The 25,382-nt window shown below is 38.9% G+C and overlaps 1 protein-coding gene across 2 annotated transcripts in view; it reads right to left on the bottom strand.

Moving 5' to 3' along the window:
* Nucleotides 1-25,382, bottom strand: part of LOC134790992 (LIM domain transcription factor LMO4) — a 278,938-nt gene that overhangs the window by 91,515 nt on the left and 162,041 nt on the right. For both annotated transcript variants that reach the window (XM_063762037.1, XM_063762036.1), the window contains exon 2: nucleotides 7,786-8,147. In XM_063762037.1, coding sequence (XP_063618107.1) covers nucleotides 7,786-8,078 — 293 coding nt within the window. In that variant the 5' untranslated portion in view covers nucleotides 8,079-8,147. The remainder of the gene's footprint in view (nucleotides 1-7,785; nucleotides 8,148-25,382) is intronic.

Below are 25,382 nucleotides of genomic sequence, written 5' to 3'. Positions count from 1 at the left end.
TAATGCCCACTTTTTATATACTCAAGAAAGATATAATTATGCGATAAATAATAATTGGATTACAGAAAATCATAGGCTGATATAATTCATTACTGTAAAATTTACATTACTGACATTTATTTAAAATAATGTCTAGAATGTTTCTAGGTGTTGTTATTACGTAATACAGATTATAAATTAATCTTGTCTACCACTGTGCTACGGTTAAAATCCATCATAAGGATTTTCCATTTACCCCATCCGTCATTTTAGGGTTCCGTACCAAAAAGGTACAAAAGGAACCCTTATGGTACGACTCAGTCCGTCCGTCTGTGTGTCACATTGCTAAATATCTCGAAAACTACTTATTTTAAATAATAGTTACTTATCGATACTAATCTCGAAGTTAATTTAATCTTTGTTTATCTTAATGACTATGAGGCTGAGTTGCCTTGCACGCGTTTACATTCTGTTACTAAAGACATCAGCTATTAATAGCACTGTTTATTTTCCACTAGCCTATTCCCAGCGTCGTAATAAAACGTTGGTCTCAAGCCAAATTAATTAAGTAAAGGTCGTAGCTGAATAGCGTATAAATAGGGGATAGAGGATATTGATAATCGAGTTCTAAACAAAGATTGTCCATTGGCCGGATGCTCTTTAGTTTCAATTTGGCTGTGGCGACTCGGGCTCAGAGCTGAACTAAACAGAGTAATATCTAAACACAACTTTGCTCTGAGTTATCCGCGCAAGATGCAAGCTCAAGCTCGTGTAACGACCAGACGAAACACTTGTAGATAACACACACACACAGTTTCATGAAACTGTTACTCTGGCCAGTTAAGCTCTGTGACCACGGGTCGGCAAAGAGACAACGAAATTAATTTGGTAGATGCGCCGGCGTCGTAATCTAATCTTCGGCGAGCAACAAGCCTTTTGCGCTTCGGTCGCTGCGGGCACGCAGCGCGCCACGAGTTTGTACCTACTGGCCCGCAACATTTAACAGCCTTTAAAAACTTTTGCCAGCTAATTTCTAACAATTATAAAAAAACTTTATTGACCCAAAAAAACTGCGTTGTGGATCTGAAGGTACCTTGCTTTAGATCCAAGCCTGCGTTGTGGATCTAAAGCAAGGTACCTTCAGATCCACAACGCAGGCTTCGCCTCATACAGATTCTAACTCAGATTCAGATTCTAGATAGTTAATACAACCGTTTTTTTTCTGATTGTGATCTATAGATTGGAGGATAATAGAAGAAGAATCAGTGCTTTGGATTAGTACCTACACCATTAATCGCATCGCTTCGTTTAACTTATAATAGGTAGTAAATCTTTAATAGTGTCGGTAACACGGATATATCGCAACACCCGCTAAATTGCATTACGCCAGAATCGCGGAACCATTCATAAATACGTCGCAATTATGACACGACGGACATTATGCAAGAATAACTGAAACATAACTTATTCATTCACAAGATCGAAATTTACGACGACGATATTTAAGACCCGAGATTGGACGCCTAACCCGTGGGCTTAGGACATAAATATTGCTAAGTACCCAATTCAATTTCAACGGCTTTCAAGTGTATACTGTCGTTTGTCAAATGTTTAGCAGTAGAAAGTTTATCTACTAACTAGTTCGTTTAAATGGGACAGGAAATTTCCCTGACATATTTTTTTACTCTCCCTGCCGTTGAATTAATTGGTTGTAAAAAGTGTGGTGTTATTTTGATGTTCATGAATTCTGAAAATAATTAATTCTAATCAGTTGACCGTCTAAAAGTTAATTATATTGTTAAACCCGTAAAATAAATTAACAAAGGTAAACTCCTTTTTTTCTCAGTCGTGAAAAATAGCCCAATTTGAAGCTCCTTTAAAGTTAACGGGGTCTTCTTCTCGGCTCTAAGGTTTTAATTGCACTTATTGCGTCTATCAATTTTCACCACTACCTCATTTAGCCCAAAAGTTAGCACGCTCATTTTCCAAGCTCTATTGTGATGTAGCCACATCAATTTACATACAATGTCAATTTGCGAGACGGCCGACACCGGGACACGGTCTCATTAGGCTAACGGGTGCAATTAAATGCGTCTTTTGCGCCTTAACGAGGCCCCAAATTGCACCTCGGCCGCCCTTGACACGCGCTGCAATAAAATACATGGCTTTTATAATTAAAAGGAGGATAATAAGTTCTTTGGAATAGCTTCGGTTTTTAATTTTAGCACGTTTTATCGAGGCTTTTCTGATCAGACCTGTACGTGTGCATGAAGGTAACTAACAACATAGGTACATACTACATATGTAACGATGCCTCGTTAATGGGTTTTTACGTTAATAGACTGATTATAAGCCGTTAACATGAAGAAATGCTTGGAAATACGAAGCAATAGAAGTACCTACGCGTACTGTGTTGTACTTAGAGATGCGAGCCATATTTGCGCAAACAAGGCAAAGTGGATTTCCTGATCAGAAAGGATTATTATCAAATAGCAAAAGCCCTATTGACAGTTTAGCATTAGCAGGTAAAATAAAACTTAGTATTTGACACATGACATTAATATACTACACGATAGTTGGCAATAGGACAGTTTGTTGAGAGCGATTGATCTCGGTGATTACCGATAGAACCGCCTTGATTGACTCGCTCTATCTGGGTTATCGGAAAAAGGCAAGGACCAGAGAATCACGTTAACGATAATTCCTTGGAACTAATACTGAATGATTCTTAACTTAACATAACCTTTTCAATTTTGTCACTTTCCTTATTATAAGTGACATCTCTGCTAACCCTTTGGTAAGTATAAGTTTAGGTGTTTTAAGGATGGCTCACGCTAGAACGGTCCGAGACGTCCGACAATTCAGTTTTCTAGAAAGCATCGTGTACTGATCATGGTCATCACCGATCACCAGTCATAGAAAACGGAGGTTTGGAAACCTCAGCCCCAGTGAACAAATATACACCGGATCCGGATTCGGGACCCGAGGATAACCGAACCGATGTTAACTAGGACGTGTTTACAAAGGTAGTTTCATGCAACTCTCATCACAGGTGGCAACTGCGTAGTATTACGGGCTGAAGATAATCAGGCAATTTAACCCAATTTCTCAACTTTCTTTCACTTTCACCAGGGGTGCGAAACTCCTCCCTTCGGGCAAACTCGGCGCCGTTCGGCTCAGCATTACTACGAGCAATAATTAGGGTTGACATAACTTGACGTCCCTTCGCGTACACGACCACAGATAAGATAATGGCTTGAATTTTGACAACCCTAAATAGCCTAAGGGGCTATTCATAAATTATGTCATTTCAAATTAGGGGGGGGGGGGTCTGGACATCGGATGACGGTAGCATGAAGTAGGAGGAAATGGGGTCATTTGAAGCATGATTTTTGGATGATTATGAGGGGGGGGGGGGGGGGTCAAAAATCGTCAAAAATCGATGACGTAATTTATGGACAGCCCCTAAAGGGATAGTGCCATATATTAGAAAGGGACAGCATGATTCGACCCTGAACCGCTGTCAAACTTCGGTTTTGTAGGAAGTTTCCTTTCCGTGCTTTCACCAAAAATATTAAGTCCTAAACTCAAAATTCAGCTAAGCAGGTCCCAGCACATACCAGCATGTAAATACTCCAACAATGCGTTAGTAAGGGGGTAAGAAGTTGCCGCGACTCGTTAGAGGCGAGGGGAGGTGATTGCCGATTGAGCAGCAATTGCCCTGATTGACGGAGCCCGCGCCCTAACGAACCGCTTCACCTAGTGGACGTGCCGTAACATGTTGCTAAATATTTTTAGAGTGGATTCAGAGGGAAATCAAAATATGTTTTTAGGGAAGGAAAAATTCGTCAGTTTTGTGATTCATTACAGTTCCAGTAAGAATGCCTAGTATTATTCGTATTGTTTGTTACCCGATTGAAGCAAAACTAAAGGAGACGTCGAAGATACGGAAGGAATTATGAAAAAAAAGGATGTCATACAAAATAATCTGTAGCCAGTTTTTTTTACTTGTGATATCATAACCTCGGATAATAAAACCATTGTATAATGGTTAATGGTATTATATAGATCTATCCGTCTACTTATCCAGGGATTTTCCATATTTTTTAGACCTGAAGGTATGGTTCTTGTTAACCAAGTAATAAGAGATACCTCTAAGGTTTTGTATATAAGATCTGATTTCAAATATAAGCTTACGAAATTCATATGTCTTAAGCGAGTTTACACAACAGCCGATAAAGAAGATTAAGCTTTCCTACGTTCTCCACAATAGATGCCATAAATCATTATAAAACACAAATTAAGCCAGCTAATGTTTACACAACGCGTCTTTATCCAGAAACACGGATCACACATCGGCGGCTAATTTCCTTCGCACACAACACAAGTAATCAGCAGAGCATCAAGCGCTCAAAGGAAAAAGACGGTAACAATGTATGATACTCCATACTGTTAATACGTTTTTGTTAGCTTTGTGCACCGCAATCCATCATATCGGGACAAAGGCGTAAACGCGCGTTGTTTGCGTGAAAACGTTAATTTTATTAAGGCGTCTCAATCAGAAGACGTAAAGTCGGTGGGCGCGGGATTACCTGGTGGGGGCAACTCGTTAGTTGTTGTTTGCCGAGTGACGCGGGTCAATCAGCAGAGACATGCACGGGACCGCACTTCTTCCCCCCGCTCGTTAGGGCGTCGTCTCTGTCAACTGTGAGACGAGCTTTATCGAATCTACGACGCACGGACCGCGGTCGGCTCTACTCTCCTGGGACCTCATTCTCATATGCATTTGAATATCGAAACGTACAGCGAGCGCTCAGTCGCTCTAGAGCACTACCACACGTGTGCGAACGTGATGACAGTGACAATAATATCGAATTGGAATTATATTAGTTCAATTCTCGTATCTGAATACGGCACCTGCTTTCGTCTCACCGCTGGTAAACAAGTCGAATCAGTGTGAAACGAATTTGCTTTATAAACGAGTGAATTTATGATCCTATTAACCAAATACCTACGTATAATTGTTCATATTTATTTCGCAATATCTACTTATTCCCAGTCTTCTATAAGTCGTCAAACAAGGGAGTCTTCTAGATTCCGCAGTCTACGTCGATGTAGTAATATTAAATGATAGAAGACATTAAAAAAATGGACAGTGCTGTAAGCTCTCATTGAAATTACTAGAAGTCGCATTCGAGATCTTTCGCGTAGCGGGGTTTGGAACACTTCGGGACGTGTATCAAACAATTTTATGAACATCACGTAAAAGATAAAGCAGAAGAAATATCTGGTTGGAAATCGGAGCGGCGATAAAAAGCGTCGCATGTCGCAAGGAAGGGGACACAGTTAATTGGGTCGAATTCCTCGAGTTTAGCTAATTAACGCTAATGAGCGTGGAGGGGCGCCTGCGGCTGTGGCCACGTGGGCCGCTGCAGCGCTGCGGGGTGCTACACCACCGCAAGCACACAAAACGTCGTATCTACTTTTAACGCTCTATACGACATACGACTTTTGTAAACTAAATAACGTGAGACAGAGTAATTTCAAAAGATCGTTCACTTATGAAGCTAGAAGGTAGATAGGCTGTTTATCGATTAAGGTAGGGTTACCGCGCTTTTGGCGGGAAGGATGGCAGAAAATACGGGACGCTGTGTGCATTTTACATCGCTTATTTGAACATAATGACATTCTTTAATGTCTATCGGTAAAGTTAAATGAGACAATGGTGGAATATTTACTTGTTTTAGAAAAAGTGATCTTCAGATTAATTAATCTTGAAATCCTTGGATTTTAACTTCTTTTGTCTCGTGCAATGCACGGCGAGCAAGAAATACTAACGAAGGAGCTATGTCACTAACGAGGTTGAACACTTTCCGTGGTTAAGAATAATGACCACAGACATATAATATAGGTACAATATCAAATTAGACTTTGCACCTGCCGCAATTTATATAAAAATCAATGGTAGCGACTTCTATTTGACGTTTGAGTTAGTAAAAGTTGTTCAGTATGGCCTTCATATCTAATCTCACCACGGAGGCTAAGGCTAAGGGATGTAATAATCTAATAATACCTACCCTAGAAAAACTGCCAATTATCTACATGTTAGGAGTATGTTTTTATTTCTGTAATAATGATACCAAATAGAGCGGTGGCCACTCTGCGGTGTTTCGTAACATCGAAATGACCCGTTATCAAGTAAATTAACCTATAACCCAATTATTCAAATAGAGAACAAACAATTAACTGTTAATTAATTCGTTTTGTTGGTTGTTAAAATATTATTTATCATAGAATTTTAATTAGGCTTTTCAGCGCTTCGTTATGTTGGCCCGAGGATATGAAAATTGAAATATGACATACACAATATTAAAATAATAAATGTAAACAATACCTAAGTACAACAAATGTGTGTGTGTGTGTGTGTGTGTGTAAATGTGTTGTGTGTGTGTGTGTATATATGTCGCAGTCAAAAGTGTGAACTGGTTAAAAGAACTTTTAACTGACAAAAACAGGCAAAACTGCTTTTGACTGAGCATGTTGGTCAAAAGTAGTTTTACCTGAAAATCATTGGTTAATAGTAATTGTGACTGTTATTGTCAGTCAACAGTCCCAGAAATAGGTAGGTTAGGGTTATTTTTTTTTTGCTACGCCCAAAAAACGAAACTGTTCCCAGAGATAGGTAGGTTAGGGTTATTTTTTTCAGAAATAGGTATGATTTTCAGGTAAAACTACTTTTGACCAACATGCTCAGTCAAAAGCAGTTTTGCCTGTTTTTGTCGGTTAAAAGTTCTTTTGACCAGTTCACACTTTTGACTGCAACATATACATATATATGACAGTGACATAATGTCCTTTCACAAAAAATATTCTATTTTAATGAAATGTTTTTCAAACACTCAGAAACGCTTAATAGTCTTAATACCCATTGACACAAATCAGCACAATCGCTGTAATGAATTGCAAATGGTCTTTAATCAAGAAAACAAACCATAACAGTCATTCGTTAGTTGTACAGCCAACAATTATCATAATTGTTTACTTGCCCGTACCGTAACTTATGAATAAATAACATAAGTCCGCATTGCAAGAAATATCTAAGGACGGTGTAAAAAGTTAGTTACCTCCTAAATTAGTCCTTAGCGGGCTCCTAACGAGACCAATTTAGCCGGCGAGATGCCGTTCATCGGTTGTTGTGTGCAAAGCTGCACTTTTTGCCCCCGTCCCAGGTAGAAAACACAACGCAACGGTTTAAAGCATTTTCATACAATGCGCCCGCGGCTTTCTCGATATACTTTTTTCGCCGATCGAACGTTTGACAGACACGCTATTGTCATTATCAGATGACGAACTAAAAACTGAATCTTTTATCGATGATCAATGAGAAAAATCGGTTCGTTAAACACACTGAATACCGCGAGGCTTAGTTTTAACATGTTTTGTGCCGAAGAATATTTAAGTCCTAAAGTTATCCAATTAGATTGGAACATCAGCTATAACGAGGCAAACAACAAACATTTAGGGAGTGTCCACACTGCGCCAACCGTTAGCGTTTTCGACGTTTATCTGCCGCAGTGTACGTAGTCCTGTTTTTTCAGTGTTCAGATTAATCTCTGGGTTATTATTTATATAAGTAAGCTGTAAAGACAGCCTCAGTGGCGTGTCAGTGCAGTGAGCTGAGCATTGAGTTCCGCGTACCTGTCGTAGTGCAAGATCATAAAATGAACGCTCTAGTTTAAACAGTATTTTAAGCTAACTGACGGCTCACTGTGGTCTATAGTGATATTTCTAGGGGATATGACTCACCTCGTATAATCGCTTTTGCATAATATCATCCCTCCTTTGAAGTAGAAGGACCGTCCCATGTCCGCTAACGCTTGCTGACAGCACGTGCATTTTAGACACCCGTGATGCCAATATCTGTCTAAGGCGTGTAAGAGGAATCTTTCTACGATTTTGCCGCCGCAGCCCGCGCATTCTTTGAGGGCGGGGTTGTTGTTGTTGTGTGGGTAATCGTGTCCATTAGCCGTGAAGGCGGCCTCTGGGGAGGGCGGGTGCGGCGAGCTGAGCTCCGCGTACCCGTGGTAGTGCGGGTTCATGCTCAACGCGCTCGCAGCCAGCTTGACGGTTGGAGCGGGGACCGCTCGACACCACGCCAACTACACGCCCTGGAACAATGGAAAAGGAGGTTAGAATGGGTAGGACTAAATCAAGTTGAAAACTAAAGGCCTGTGCACACTGACTGCGTGAGGGTGACGTGCACGTGCGCGTGCGGCGTTATACATATCCTTATGAGAGACGGCACACCGCTTGCGTGACGTGTGCGTGTATGCGGCTCCTACATTTTAGCGCACGCGCACGTGCACGTCACGCACACGCAAGCCGGTGTGCACAGGCCTTAAAAGCTTAACTCAGCGCTCCTGGATACCAATTGTCATTAACAGAAGCTAAAGTGTGTTGCAATTGGCATTCCGTCGAAGATAATAATGAAAGGGAAAAATAAACAGAAGTTTTCCAGTGGTTCCATTCACTAAAGTGATGTGGTCCAACTTTTTAAATCGCTGGACGTCTCACCTACTTTGGACCTACTGTATAAAAATGCCCTTACAATACCTACTTATTAAAAAAAAAAGTCTGATTCAGAAATATAGTTAAAATGCTTTAAAGATAACTTGAATTTGTTTTTCCCATAGGATCCAGTACGAGTATTGGGGGTAACGAGTAGGAGGAGGGGAACCAATCACTCACATTGATTTAAACAGGCAGAGCGTCACTTGAATCTTTAATGCCTAGCCAATAGAAGGTCCGGCAATTAATTTCTGAGGCAAACAAGATTACTTCTGCCTCGTTTAAGAGAAACACGAAGAGGTTGACCCTTTGAATTAATTTTTCTTTGGAACAACGGAGTCCGGCGTAGGCCTGCGGGCGGCCGCGTTTATAAAATTTTCCAATTAGCAATTTCATACAATTAGGAGTGGGTGAAGTGAGGGGCTCAGGGGTGGTCGGTACGGCGGGGGGTGCGGGGTGCGTCAACCCGATCCAATTAGCCCGCGGCCGGCGGTGCGGCGGGACGCCCGTCTGAGCGGCCCTGTCGCCATAAAACTTAATTAAACGTTTTAAAACAAGTATTCATTAAAGAATAATCAAGCTTATGTAGTCATAAATAACCGGATTGTCCCGCGCGGAACGGGTGCCGTAATTAAGACTGCACAGAGTTGATCAAACGCACTGATTTGAAACTACCCTTCATTAAGAGAGTGCGCGAGCTTCCGCTGCGGTGCAGAAACTAATTAAGAATAACGGACGGTTTAAAAGCGTAATTAATTTAGATTGTAATTCTATTTCTCTGCGAGTAAAGCGGACGATGTACTTACCTATTTCAGTAACCCTTTCTTTCGGAGCGATTTTCTTTGTTCGACGTAATTTGGTTAATTTGTATGTCCGACATAATGATGGTACCTACGCAGCTATAGCGGTAATGTAATTTGTTGAATGTCTCTAGCGTAATTACCCGTAATATGGGGGTCATCGCTGACGAGGCGAGGAATGTCGTCTCTAAAATTTGGAGTCTACACTCCAAACTCTACACACACACTACACTACACTACTCTACACTATTCGCGGTCATAGCTATGGATACATATTTTCATCACTTTAATTGACAAAAGATAAAAAAAACTTAAGAAAAAACACTATGTAACGACACAAGTTGACGTTGTGTTCATAAGTCATGTCTTCGTGCATGGGACATACGACATATAGTATGCCGGTTTTCCGGTCCGCTTTTAGGATTATTTAACCATGTACAGTTTTGTAGGCTCTACTTATATCCGATTCTAATCGATATTAGGTCAAAAAGAACATTAGAATACAAACGCTCATTCACACAGCCTTTGACAAAAATGTAAAAAAAAACAGCCTACTCATCGCACTCATTGCTGACAAACCTACACAGGGAATAAAACATTCACTAACGAGATGACTTACACTTTCGAACCTGCAGCTCATCGTTGTAATTGAAAAAAAATCACTTACCTTGTAAATAGAGGGCCTGAGGAGGCTCATCGCCCGGCTTTGTTGTCGGGCGGTTGCTAATAAGATTTTTAAACGGCAACAAAGTATCCAATCAATGGAGCTTGAATAATGAAAACGCCACCTGCGAAGTTCCCAAGCCACCCCGCGGACCTAAACACGCACCACGTAACGCGACCCCCGCGAAAACACAAAAAATACTCTGTCCTATTGTAATAAAATACATTTTCCTTTGTGTCAAAGCACAGATTGGCTTAATAATAGACTAAACATAAGTTTGAGTAATTATGCACAATTGTATTTCGTGTCCTGGATGTCATTTTTAGGGTTGCGTTCGCTTTTACCGGAACTGTTTACTAATTCCCCCATTTCGTCAGTAACGGTCAGTTTAATACAAAACATTTGTTTGGACTGAATACAAGGTAATATATGTAATTAGAGTTCTGCCTACTGTTCTGGCCCTTTGAAATTAAGACCTACAACATTTGGATACTTTCTCTACGAACTTCTGAGAAATAGAGTTCATATTCGGGCAAAAAGTAATGGAAGTATTTATCCGAAAATGCCCGCAATTTAGTTTGTTTACAAGAAATACAACATTGATTACAGCAGTACCCGATAAGAAACCCCAATCCAGACACCGATAGCATCATACAAATAACGCTATTAACTAACAAAACGTTGGCAAAATCAACGAAACAAAGACATTAATACCGGTTCCGTATATCGCGTAGTCCGGGTGCGATTTAACGAAGTGCGATAGGTGCGCACGCGACGGTCGCTCATTAGTAGACACGCAATGGCGATCACGCCACGAATATCTGGCCCTTATAGCCTTCATTAGACATAGCCGACAAGTAATGGCTTTCTACACGCTTTCGAGACGCGGCAAACATTGACGCAATCAGCCCGTTACTAGTAACTACGTCACGGTCATACATGTTAATATACACTGTTTCGTCTCATTCCAATGATATCTCAAATTGTAGCATGTGTAGGGTGGTGAGTTGGTTATAATAACCAAACCCACTGACATAAGTAAACCTATAAATAATAGCGACATGTGGGTATAAGTTACCTAAAATCAAATTGTTTTGTTTACTACTAATATAACTTGCCCTCAGGCCACAAAGCAATAGTTAAATAACCGTATCGTTTAAAAACAACTAGGGGCAGGAGCAAGCGGGGCCCGTCGCGAATAACGTAATTAAGGCGAAACCGCTGGCGAAATTAAACGCGAAAACGGAATGAGAATGTGAGCCTAATTAGAGCCGAGAGGGGAAGACGCTGCGGGCCAACCCGGCGATTAGGCGATTGTCGAATAACCTACTACTTAGGGGAGCCGCAAGGCCGACCTGGCTAAGTATCTGTTCTATAATCACCATGAAGAATACCTTAGGCCAGGGTTCGGTAAACTTCTGAAGAGATTAGCCAACTGCAGTAGAAATCTACAATATACGAATGTGAAAGAGCCACAAAAGTTGATTTGACTGGTCTATTTAAGTCCTATAATGTAATATTGTGGGTGTCTCGAACAGCCGTGCGCATTTGTAGGTTCAAAGAGCCGCATGCGGCTCGCGTGCCGCGGTTTGCCGACTCATGCCGTAGGCCATAGTATAGGTAAGTATAACCTTCGAAAATCCTTAGATATCTACTACTTAGGTTAATCTGAGAGATATGCATCATATAGATATAGGTACAATATAGTGTGTAAGGGTAACATTCCATTTCTGACCGCAGCTGCACTACTAGTACGAAGTGTACGAACGCGTCGGTGTTATTGTCAATTTCCAAAAACCAAATAGTAATGTGAATGGTAGTGCTGCTGTCGTTGGAAATGGACTGTCACCTTAAAGTATTATTGAATGTTCTTCATTAAAGTATGTTTTAGCTAATTCTCGGTATGTGCAATTCGAACATATGTTTTAGAACTCGCCAACATACTACATAGTTATTACCCAGAAATCGTTTTTTTAGAATATTTGCTGATCTAGAAATTTTAAATTAAACCCATTTTTTGCTAAATATTGTGTTCTACTAGAACAACGTTCGTTAACTAAGTTTATTTTATACGGCAGGTTAATTCACGTTACGCGCACTGATTTTAGGATGCATTCGTATTTGTATTTATAAAATATAGAAAATCTGGGCATCGCTACTAGGGTTACCTCGTTATCGTGATATCCAACAAATAAATTCGCGCTTTTAAATGGTGTTACATTTTTTCATACGCGCCGCGGCTGGTCGCAAGCATAAAACCAATTCGTTCTCACATCCATACTAATTAAAAAACTGCGGACAAATTGGTGCCCACTTTTCGCCCACGGTACATAAAATATCCATTCCATTGACGGCCCCTGGCCGCCATTGATTAATTTCATCCAATCAGCTGCGATTTCGACTTTTTTATGAGTTAATTGTCATCCTGCACTGGCTTTTCGTATCGGTTACTATCGAGTTTTAAGTTCAGCGCGTCTGATGAATATAAAAATTTAACATAAAAAAGCTTGTGTTTCCCTTATGCATCATCATTAGTAGATCGTAGAGTATGATATATGTATTAGGCAGTATACTATATGACGGATAAATTCTGTAGATGAGTTAGTTCAGTCCGAGTTCCCGACTTACCTAAAGGCTTACGGCTGGTCCAAGCTCACGTAGCAATCTGTTATCAGTAAGATTTCAATGACGCCAACTAAACACTTCAGACACACAAAAAAATCTAAATAATAAACAAATTTCATGTCCATTCCAGCCATAAACCTTTACAGGGTTTGATTTCCTAGCAATTTTCAAACAGAAATTAACTGTAATAAGAAAACTTTCTAATCTCGAATCAGCGTCCATTTGATGTTGATACACTCTAAAAAAAATTTGGTTGGCCCTATCAATATTTTGATAGTCGTAATCAAGCATCTTGATTCCATACGAGCCTAACAAGGACTTCGACATTTCAAATAAGGTAATTCTGATTGATTTTACTATTGCTATGTAACTGAGCCAACTAAGATCTTGTTCAATATATACATGAAAAAGAATTATGCTAACTAATTGACCCTAGTAAGATCAACTAAGCTTGATATTTATTGAACCAACCTACGTTACATAATTATGTCAACAAGTTAATAATAGATGCAAGGTATACAATTGTTAGGATTAATCAATACCTACTTTATTAGTTCAATCACAGATACACTTATTGTTTTAAGTAATCAGCTTTCTTTGATTTATATAAGATCGTAATTGTTGTAATTAACTTAACGTCAACTAAGAAGAAACTGCTCTTAGTTGGTCTTCATTTTTTAGAGTGTACTAATGGTCGTTTATACGAGTTCAAACAATTTCTAATATTCGTATACAAGTGCTTTAGAGGTAATGTGGAATATTATTTGCATATAATGACCACTAATGGGCTAGGCGCATTATTCATCTGCGCGCGACCTCAAAACGGCCGCGGCCGTTTGATCGATGTGTTTGCTATACTACGGTAAAACACAGATACTGGCAATTTAGCAAAACCACTTCGTTCTTATTACACAAAAACAGTTACAATATAATGTTTCGGAATGGTCATGAATTAATTCCTTGGCGAAAAATTACTATGTTTTCGAGTTGTCTTACGATACGTATAGGTACCTATATTTAAGAATGCTTCTAGGCCGTAAATAGCGCACAGCATCTTAGTTTCTTAACGTTATTTTTTTTTTTATTAAACTTACACACAAATTTACAACTAATATAGACTTAAAAGCGCTGGTGGCCTAGCGGTAAGAGCGTGCGACTTTCAATCCGGAGGTCGCAGGTTCAAACCCCGGCTCGTACCAATGAGTTTTTCGGAACTTATGTACGAAATATCATTTGATATTTGCTAGTCGCTTTTCGGTGAAGGAAAACATCGTGAGGAAACCGGACTAATCCCAATAAGGCCTAGTTTCCCCTCTGGGTTGGAAGGTCAGATGGCAGTCGCTTTCGTAAAAACTAGTGCCTACGTCAAATCATGGGATTAGTTGTCAAGCGGACCCCAGGCTCCCATGAGCCGTGGCAAAATGCCGGGATAACGCCAGGAAGAAGATAGACTTTAAAGTAAAGTAAATATATACTCCGAGTTAAAAGTATGTATAAACGAGTCGGACTCGCGCACGAAGGGTACCATAATGCAAAAAACGGCAAAAAAAACGGTCACCCATCCAAGTACTGACCCCGCCCGACGTTGCTTAACTTCGGTCAAAAATCACGTTTATTGTATGGGAGCCCCACTTAAATCTTCATTTTATTCTGTTTTTAGTATTTGTTGTTATAGCGGCAACAGAAATACATCATCTGTGAAAATTTCAACTGTCTATCACGGTTCGTGAGATACAGCCTGGTGACAGACAGACGGACGGACGGACGGACGGACGGACAGCGGAGTCTTAGTAATAGGGTCCCGTTTTACCCTTTGGGTACGGAACCCTAAAAATCACTAAACGTTATATAAATTCCGTATAAATAGTTCAGGACAGCCATATCCATATATATACAAATATAAATGTAAGTTGTAGGTATACAGATTGCTATAATCAACTCAAATGCACTTTAACAGATAAAAATCTAAATATAATTGTAACACAAATACCTATCCGTGTTTCCCCAGAATCATTTATCAATGATCGGAGATTATATTGTAATAAATCGTTTAACATATTTTATTTGCTTTCAAGGTGTAGGTAAGCAGTTCTGAGGCTGGCGCTCTTCTCCTGTAGGTTCTAAAAAAGTACCTCTGTATTTCGGCGGCCTCGTCAATTACATGAATTCATAATTTAGCATAGTTTGACACATTTACTGTCACGAACGGGTGATTTTAGTAAGCCTAAAAGCGTGGAAAACGATGAACAGAAATGAAGACTTGTGCCCTGTTTATCAAAAGCTTAATTGTAACTTGTAAATCTTGTAATACAAGTGGAAGTCCCTTTTTAACAAAAACTGTCAAAAAGGGACTTCCACTTGTATTACAATACAAGTTATACAAGCTTTTGATAAACAGGAAAACAGGGCATTGGTATATTTTCGTAAACGTTAAAGTTTGACAGGAATAGTCATATGGGATTTAAGAAGTCTTTTACCCAAAGCCATGCACACGAAAATTGACCCACTCAACTAGTCTCATAGGTACGCTCTATATGTATCATGTGCTGACAGACAGACTGTCAGCTATATGTATAACGCCACTCTCATAACAACCCTCGTTTGGGGTCGAGCGAAAAACTACAACTGACATACTTAATCGAAGTATTACGGCCTCCTAGCCTAGTCGGTAGTGGCCCTGTCTACGAAGCAGGAGGTCCCGGGTTCGAATCCTAGTAAGGGCATTTATTTGTGTGTTCATCACAAATATTTGTTCCTGAGTTATGGCTGTTTTGTATGTATACCCCTACCGCCAACTCGATCTATATAGGCCAAGTTACTGAACGCGAGATAAACTACGTCATTCGACATCTAAAAAATAAATCAAGCTGCGGTTTAGATGAAATCCCACCAAAACTTATTAAATACTGCAACAAGGAACTAACGGAACCTTTAAGACTTTTAATAAATCAATCTTTTAACGACGGAATATTTCCAGATATGCTAAAAGTCTCAAAAATCGTACCAATCCTCAAGCCGGGTGGTGAAAAAACTAATATGAACCAATACAGGCCCATCGCCCTCTTATCGTCTATCTCTAAGATATTTGAAAAGTTAATGTCAAACCGCGTGTATAGATTTTTTGAGAAATATAATGTGTTAGATAATAACCAATATGGATTCAGATGTAACCGATCCACTGGCCTTGCTGTGTATAACTATATACATGATGCCTTAAATTACATAAATAATAAACAGTACGGCGTCGGATTGTTATTAGACATGACCAAAGCCTATGACCGTGTATCCCACCAGATTCTACTTAACAAGCTAATATGGCATGGGTATCCGCGGAAACGCACATGAATGGTTCAAATCTTACCTTTATAACCGTAGACAGTATGTACAATTAGAACACTTAGATATTAGTACAGGGGAAACGCGTATAATAGCCTCAAGAATGCGGCACACGACTTGCTCTATACCGCAAGGAAGTGTTACAGGATGTCTTCTGTTTATAGCATACATAAATGACTTGCCAAAAATTTTAAATACATCATGCGTTATGTTTGCTGACGACGTCTCAATATTACTGAATTGCACAAATAGTGTAGAATGCAATACTCGCCGACTGGAGACTCTCAACACAGTTACTGACTGGCTCCACGAACATAACCTCGATATAAACTTTAATAAAACGAAAATAATACAATTTAAACCAAATCAAAAAAATGCGTTGCATATAAGTTTACAAATTGACAATAATAAAACCATCGAAGAAGTAGACGAGTGCAAACTATTGGGCATAACACTAGACTCGAGTATTAATTGGAAATCGCACATACAGGATATAAAATCCAAACTGGCTAGGTTCACCTACGCATTAAGCATCTTAAAGATTAATACGAACATTGAAACCGCTAAAACTGCATATTTTGCATATGCGTACGCATGGCTACGATATGGTATTATCCTGTGGGGAGAAAGCACCGATGTGCATCAACTGTTCGTTATGCAGAAAAAATGCATTCGTATCTTATCCAACACGCGCGTACCAAACAGCTGTCGCTCATATTTCAAAGAACTGAAAATACTAACACTACCCTCCATATATATAATGGAGGCGGCACTATTTGTAAAAAGTCACCTTCAGTTGTTTGAGATAAAAAAACTGTCAAGACCAGATCGCAAACCAGTCGGTCCTCAATTATTATTGCCACCCTCCAAATTAGCTATGGTAAGAAACGGCCCTTACTGTCGATGTGTGCGTATAATGAATAAAGTGCTTAGTTTCCTGAATATAGAAATTAGCGATAAATTATTTAAGAAACAGTTAAAGGATATGTTATTAGAAAAATGTTATTATTCGTTGGAAGACTTTTTTAATGATGAAAATTTGTGACGTTCCACGGGAAAAGGTACCTTATGAGGGTTTCTAGTAGAGCTCCCGATACACGTGTTACACGCTGACACGGGTACCCGTGTTCTTAAGCCCGCCGGGCTTAAGAACCCGAACTACACGAACCCGCCCGGATTCGGAAACGTTTACACGGGTACCCGTGTACACGGGTACACGGATACACGAAATAACGGATCTTATTTACCCGCCGGTTCGACCCTTCACTCTCGTGTAGCGGAGATTCGTGCTATGAAGACATACGATTGAATATGTGGAAGGTTAGGAAGATTCGATTACCTACTTTGCAGTTTTACTGGATTGATTTGTAATGTCAATAATAAGATTAAAATTAACAATATCTCAGTAACCGTTGACTTCATTGTTGGTATTTCAGTTTCTTCATTGATGTAGTTTTTTGATAATTAAAGTAAACCTAAATACCACCACCACCATGTTACCATTTGTTGGGACGTCAGTCTTTCCGTGACCACAGCTGGTGCAACTCAGCTGAAACGTCGGAATTAAAGGTAAAAACAATGAAATTATATCGCGGTAGACCCGTTTGTGTAATTATGTGTACAAAACGCGAGAGTTTAAAGTGTTATATAAACCTAAATGATTATTTAATACAAAAGTAGATAGTTATGCTTACTGAAACCAGAGTTGGGCATTATTCGAATCATTTTTAATCTGAATAATTATGGTGAGATTAATATTCGCGAATAAATTATTCGCGAATAAACCATTCGTTTAGAATTTCGAATAAGAAATGAATTATTCGAATAAATTACACGAAGGATTTTTGTAATACACACTCAGATGGCAGATCTGAATAGGTATGCAACTGCAGCGTATTTTAGAGCCAAGGAAAATTTTGGGAAAGGCCCCAACTGACCGTCGCCATCCATGGTGGGGACAAATGGGAATTGTTTATATGCAGCGCCTATTCCCATTTGTTCCCGGCCGGGACAAGTGAGAATACATCCGATATTTGTGTAAAATATTATTATGTAGGGTCTACCCATATGTTCCCCGCGGAGATAAATGGGAATTCACCCATTATTGGTAATTATTAGTAATATGGGAATACACCAATAATGGGTGCATTATTGGTGTATTCCCATTTGTCTCCAATTCACGTGACCTACGCCATGCACGAGGCGGGGACAAATGGGAATGTTTATATGAATTTTGGTGTTCCCATTTGTCCCCGATATTGGCGTTGCCATTTGTCCCCACCTCAAAAGATTTCTATGCAGCGTCTTTCCCCATAAGTTTCTCGCGGGAACAAATGGGAAAACACTCTTTATTGGTGTATTCCTATTTGTTCCTGCCCTACGTGACCGCCGCCATACGTGAGGCGGAGACAAATGGGTACGATTTATATGCAGCACCTATTCCATCAGTTCCCGACGTAGACAAATGGGAATACATCCGAAAATTGTGTTCCCAATTATCCCCACCCTAATAAGGTGGGGAAAAATGGAAAATATTTTTATGCAGGGTCTTCACATATGTTCCCCGCGGAGACAAATGGGAATTCACCCATTATTGGTAATGATGGGTGCATTATTGGTGTATTCCCATTTGTCCCCGATTCACGTGACCTACGCCATACATGAGGCGGGGACAAATGGGAATGTTTTATAAGAGTTTTGGTGTTCCCATTTTTCCCCGATATTGGTGTTCCCATTTGGTGCCGATACAAAAGATTTCTATGCAGCGTCTTTTCCCAAATGTCTCTCGCGGCGTGGACAAATAGGAATTCTTCCGAAAATGGTGTGTTCCCGTTTGTCCCCACACCAATAAGGAGGGTACAGATGGGAAATATTTATATGCAAATCCTATCACTTCTGTACCCGGCGGGGACAAATGGGAATACATCCGAAAATGGTGTGTTCCCTTTTGTCCTTACAAAAATAAGGTGGGAACAAATGGGAAATATTTATATGCGGCTTCTTTTCCTATATGTTCCCCGCGGGGACAAATGGGCATACACCCATTATTGGTTATAATGGGTGCATTATTGATGTAATCCCATTTGTCCCCTATCCACGTGACCTACGCCATACATGAGGGACAAATGGAAATGTTTTATATGCAGCGCCTATTCCCATCTGTTCCCGGCGGGGAACAATAAGAATACACCCGTTAATGGTGTGTTCCTATTTGTCCCTGCTTCAATGAAGTGGGGACAAATGGGAAAGATTGTTTGTCTTTTCCCACATGTTCCCGAAGGGGACAAACGGGAATACCCCCATTATTGGTGTATTTCCAGTTGTTCTCGCCCCACGTGACCACCAATATATGAGGCGTATTCCCAGTTTCCACACCTCAAATCAACCAACCAGATAAACCGATAGAAAACATTTTCTTTTTACTATTGGGATATAAAACAGCTAAATAGTTATTTTGTAAGCTAACTATTCGACAATATTATTCGCAAATAATTTATTCGTGGGCTATTTTATTCGCCGAATAAATTATTCGCGAATGATCATTCGAAAAAATTATTCGTCATTCTTGAATGATTTGGTAATTCTCATTCGTAATTCGTCATTCAAATGAATTTTGCCCATCTCTGACTGAAACTACCACGAACGGAATATGTTATATTTTCCTTTAACTAAATCGCATTTTGCTCACTGTTAGCAAAGTACCCTTGTTCGAGCTGCTGAGGTGAAAAATAAATTAAATTGGTACAACACATATCAATCACATTGAACATCCATATATACATTACTACAATCTCCGCTACACGCCAAGGACGGGTTAGGCCCGCGTGTATTTAAGGTCCGTTTCGCCGTGTACACGGGTACACGGGTACCCGGATACACGGATCTTAATTACACGTGTGCACGACTACACGTGTAGAACGGGTCAGAAAACCGTGTACGTGTAGTTCGGAAACGGGTACCGAACACGTGTACACGAAACCCGGACACGACCGCGAGCCCTAGTTTCTAGTTTCGGAGATATGAAATGTTTTGTAAAGAGGTGAAAAAATGCTCAATTTTTTTTTATTGTGTGATCTGAAACCTTAATGCGTAACGTTTGTTTACCTGTTTTTATTTTTGTTATAAGTTAGTTATAAGCCTAGTAATGTCGTCTCAGAGTTTAGTAGAAAAGGTACCTTATGGAAAAAAGATTGAAAATTCCCAAAAAAACTAGTCAATACGGGAAAAGAAGTTTGGTAGTTCTCTACCAATTTCCTGTATTAGCATTCTGCAAAACTAATTTGATAATTTCAGTTCTGGTTGGGGCGCCTCGCAAATATTATGACCGTACATAGACCGACATCACAAATCCAAGTAGTCTGCTATTATACCAAAGTTACTCTCGTCAAGTCTTTCTTAACTAGAATAATCTTCATTTGGTTTGGTCGCATGCAGTAAATCAGCCATTGGTTTGCTGAAAAATGCCAATACCCGACGCATTACCTTATGGAATATCTGAGGTCATTGAACCTCAATGCCGCTTATCTTCAATAGAAACCGAAATATATTATTGATAAGAAATAGACGATTTATACCGTCACATATTATTAGTTTATCCTAACTGTTCCATCATCATCATGCCTCATCATGTAACTTAATCACAAGGTACCTTTTCATTACATACAAATTATTGGTCTTTTTTAAGATTATTATGACGAAGAACTAATTAAATTTGGGGCAGTTTAATGTAAATTAATATTTTCTATTCATAAAAGATAAACTGTAATATGATTGATATTTACTTGTGATGTATTATTAGATTTATTTCCATAAGGTACCTTTTCGTAAATGTATGGAGCAAATACTGTTATTGTTATGTAAGTTTAAAGTGGCATAAGGGGTTAAATATAGTATTTAGTTGGGGTTTTAGGATTTATTTCATTTGAATGACAGAATTTCTTTCATATGTGCTCAGAAAAATTGATTGTGTGTGACATTAAAAGTAAAAATATTCAATTTTGTGATTTTATATGAAAAAGTCAGAAAATACATTTTCACCTCTAAATCGGTATTTTTTGTTGCTTAAACTGTCTGTCAGTGTCGTTTTCTAATAGATACAATTTAAATCTTGAGAGCTCATTGCAATCAATCGTGAAAATGAAATAAAACTTTATTTTCAAGAGATTGGTTAGTATACACATAAATCAGTCGATATCAAAAGTTTCTATTTGCATACAGAACAAGTCGCAATATTTTTTTAATCTCAGATATATAAGGTATTATTATTTGTAGTCAACTATGTAACTTACTTCAGGAACATAGTTTTTTAGGCGGCTAAACTTAAAACTTCTCTATCGTAAAGTTGCTCATTTCACAACATTATTTTCAAAAAATCATATCTCTGTAACTACGCAACCTAGAAGGTTGATCTTTTATGTTATCGATAGCTTATTTATTGTAGATTACTGGGGTATGCATAACTCCATACCCGCCATAAGGTACCTTTGACCGTGGGACGTCACATTTGATTATGTAAAATGATAGTTTATAAATTTTATTTTAATTTTTATATTTTATTGTTAAATTTTATTTTTTAGAATGACTATGATTTATGATTATTAATGATTATGTGAATATCTTTTATGCATGAATTAGTCTTAATTTATTATTATTTATTTCTTTGACATTTAATATTTCTTGAAATTAAAATTAGGTATAAGTTAAAATCCTATATTGTACACCCTAGCAGGGTATCATGTACCTACTTGCCAAATGTAAGACCAAATGTACAAATGAACATGATTACAATGGAATAAATGATATGATATGATATGATATTTATGTGTAATATATACCTATCGTCGTCTAGTACCCACAACACAAGCCTTATTGGGCTTACTGTGGGACTAGACTAGGTCGATCTGTGTAAAATTGTCCTATAATATTTATTTATTTCTTAAGTATGTAACAGGTTTGTGAGCAGAATTCACAATTCGTCGGTCAAAGGAGTGATGTTCATAGACCGGACTTTCAGGGGCTAACACGTACCAGTGCTAATGATTCTTTGAATACCGACTCAAGTGTTATCGATATCGATGACAAGCAGTTTCTAAATCATAATAACAAATGTGAGTCATCCTTGATTAATATTGTTTACTTCATGCAGAAGTAGTCTATAACTATACCTGTAGAGTCAAATGATGATCCCTATGACAGTTCTTTCAAATCTCTTTTGCTTGGGCTTAATTGAAAAAACAATTGAAGAAATATGTTATTACAGTATTTGTATCTCCTTAGATATCACGGGCCTATAAATCCCGGTCTTTTGATAGGCTTGCGTGGGGATATAGATCCAACACGTAGAGGCCCTTTGGAGAGCTTTAATGTCATGTAGAACGCCTGCTGGAACCCGTTCACAGGCGCAACAATAGACACCCATGAACCGGTCTCAGCAGGCATTGGGACTATTGTAGAAAAAGTGAACAGTATGCCGGTCTATGGATTGATGTTTGGGTGGACAATGAGACTGGGCTATTGTAAAAGAGGTCCGGACACCTGCCATAACAATGTTAACACCGTCATCGAGGCAGGCGGTGACTCGCCGCTGACTAGATGGGCCCCTGAAACTGCCGTGGTAAAGACGACCAGGAGCAACACCGGTGTGAGCGGCTCAGGGGTGTCGGGAGGTGTGCGCCGCTTTCTACCCAGTGGCTGTTACCTTACAGTATTATTATTACTAAAATAATAAATTTCTAAATAAAAAATAATGTGCTAAACATTCAAAAAATGTCTACAAACATTATAAGTGGCAGACTCCAAATAAAAACTTACTGACATAGGGAACATCATTCGACGCGACAGGTTAGTTTCGTTGGTATCAGTTTATCTTTCTTCTGGTTTATCACGTAGTATTTTCCGTCCATGTGTTGGGATGAATGTATAAAATGCATATGGCGTGTGAGTAAGAATCCGTTTCTTTCGAAGATCGGCGCTGCGTGCGCGCAATTAGAGGCGGATGAGCGATTACGCCTGTGAAAATCAACTTCCGAGGTCTACACCACATATCCTAAAGGTGTGATGTTTAACTAAGTAAATCAATTGGATTAGAAACTTAGGAAACTATCTAACTAATGCAGAAATTTCATTTCAAAACACACATTGAAGCCGGAGGGATAAAAGTGCCTTGGATATCTAAATCCTTAAAACAGTACATGTATATTTAAGTCTAGGAAATCTAGTGCTTTAATACTCGTACATAAGTTAATAACACACTACAATGCTAAATCACTGTTATTTTCCTATGTTGCTCACTGCGAAAACTAATAAAAACTGTCCTTAAAAACCCACATCTATTACGGCATTGTCACCGTCATTCGTATCGATGCCATTGGTAAACACAGCGCCTACTTGTCTGATACCTACTCTACTGAAGACCGGGGCTGTAAAACTTCTCATTCACACTTGCATAGTCGAAGCAATAGTGAAAGAGATAGTAATATGATCTCGGTCGTCATTTTGGTTTACGGAGAAGTAAAAACTAGTAAACTAGGCTTACAAAAATTTCTTCAAAAAGTACCTCCTCCAATAGTCGAAGATGGCGCGGTCAGCGGACCGTCTCGTCACGCCGACCGGCCATGATTGTGGCCGACAAATATATTTAAGTATTCGTGATAAAGGCATGGTGTGTAATTTTCGAGCGTTTCGCTACAGAATGTCCGCCCGCGGCTGCGCTATGATTACGGACATGTTTTGTTTTATTGTTTGGTGTTGGTATGTGAAAATGCTCAAGTCGTGGTTGTTGGGGTGTTTGATGATATATTGCGAGTTTATTAAGTACGTACCTTCGCCATCATCTTTATTGAAGCGACAAACGGGAAAAGGATCACACAAAAACTGTCTTTCGCATTGCATAGAACTGATCTGATTATAGGGTTTACTTAATATAACTACTTCTACATATTTATCTCTCGGATTATCCCAATGTCCCTATATCATTTTTAGGTATGTTTACGAATCTTCTGATAGTCAGTACTTCCTTTCTATAATTATTCATTCTTTGAGAACTGGACATTGGTCAGTATAACATGTTGCAGCAAATCATAAGACAAGTCCTTAGTTTTCTCGTTCACCTAGAATTAACCCTTCCAATGTTATGTGTATGTGGCTCATTCCTTAAATGGTTATTTCTGTTCATAATAATGAACCTATTACAATAATGTTATGTTTTGTATGTAGTTTTCTACAGAATGTGCCCCAGGCGTCACAGTTAGTACTGGTTACAGACAGTTTTATAGCTCTTAAAAAGTTCGACGCATGCAAAGAAGGTAAGTACGTATGTAATGTAAGTACTTTGTCAGGGTGGCTATCCTATTCCACTATGAGCAATAAGGTGCTGCCTAAGTGTTGCGTTGTGTTGCACTACAATATTATTTAACAAAAAGGACCTCATAGTTTCATTATAGTAATGAATTAATGATCACTTACGGCCATAGTGTATTGCATAAAATAGAAAAATTCTACAAAAAAAAATCATTGTAATGTAAGCTAGGTAGAGCTTACATTACAATGTTTTTTTTTGTAGAATTTTGATTAACAGTTTCACTTAACCGAATGGTTCCAAGGAAAAGTTCAGGTGCATGGGTTACCTCATAGAAATTTGTTAATCAAATAGGTTGGTTGGATCCCATCAATCAGAACTGATGGTAAGGTACTTAGTGCTTAAACAGAAAAATAACGAGAAATCTAGGGCATTCATTAAAGTTATCCTGACTTTCGTAAGTCGTTTAACAAGCCTGCTCTTTGCGCCTTAAGCGCTAAAAGCACGTAGGACCTTAAATTCTACTATATTATATACATAAATACATACATTTTTGGAAGTTTAATTACAACCGTTTAACTCTTCCCAAATAGCTACGCATGGTGTAAAGATAGGCTCTAATAGACTCTAACCAATTGACATTCACAACAACAATGAATACAAGATAACATTAATCGACGATTACGCGGGAGTTCCCGCGTTATCAATATCAGCACGTGTCTTGATTGCCGATGCAGACTGATAAGGGCGCTATTGTTCTACGCTCAGTCAATGCACTTTACCTAGGGCCTCATTATGAGTGTGAATATTGTTTTAGTGGCGTAATAATGTGCGTTAGGTATAGTTAGGCGCGACATTATTATTATTATTAGGCACGCCTATTTCTTGTAAAGCGATTATGTAGGCCTAACTTTTTGTTTAATTTACTACCTAGTGGTATGCATGTACATAACAGACCTAAATAGATGTAGGATGTTTTTACTATTTATTAAAATAAAGTATATATTTCCAAGTTCTTTGGTCTCATAAAAACTTGAAGTAAAATGAGCAGGATATTTTACTGAACTACCTAAAGCGTCCCCAACGAACAGGTTAACAATTAACTTTACCAAAA

This window comes from Cydia splendana, chromosome 5, assembly GCF_910591565.1.
Source record: "Cydia splendana chromosome 5, ilCydSple1.2, whole genome shotgun sequence".
NCBI lineage: Eukaryota > Metazoa > Arthropoda > Insecta > Lepidoptera > Tortricidae > Cydia > Cydia splendana.
This window is presented reverse-complemented; position numbering and strand designations above follow the sequence as displayed.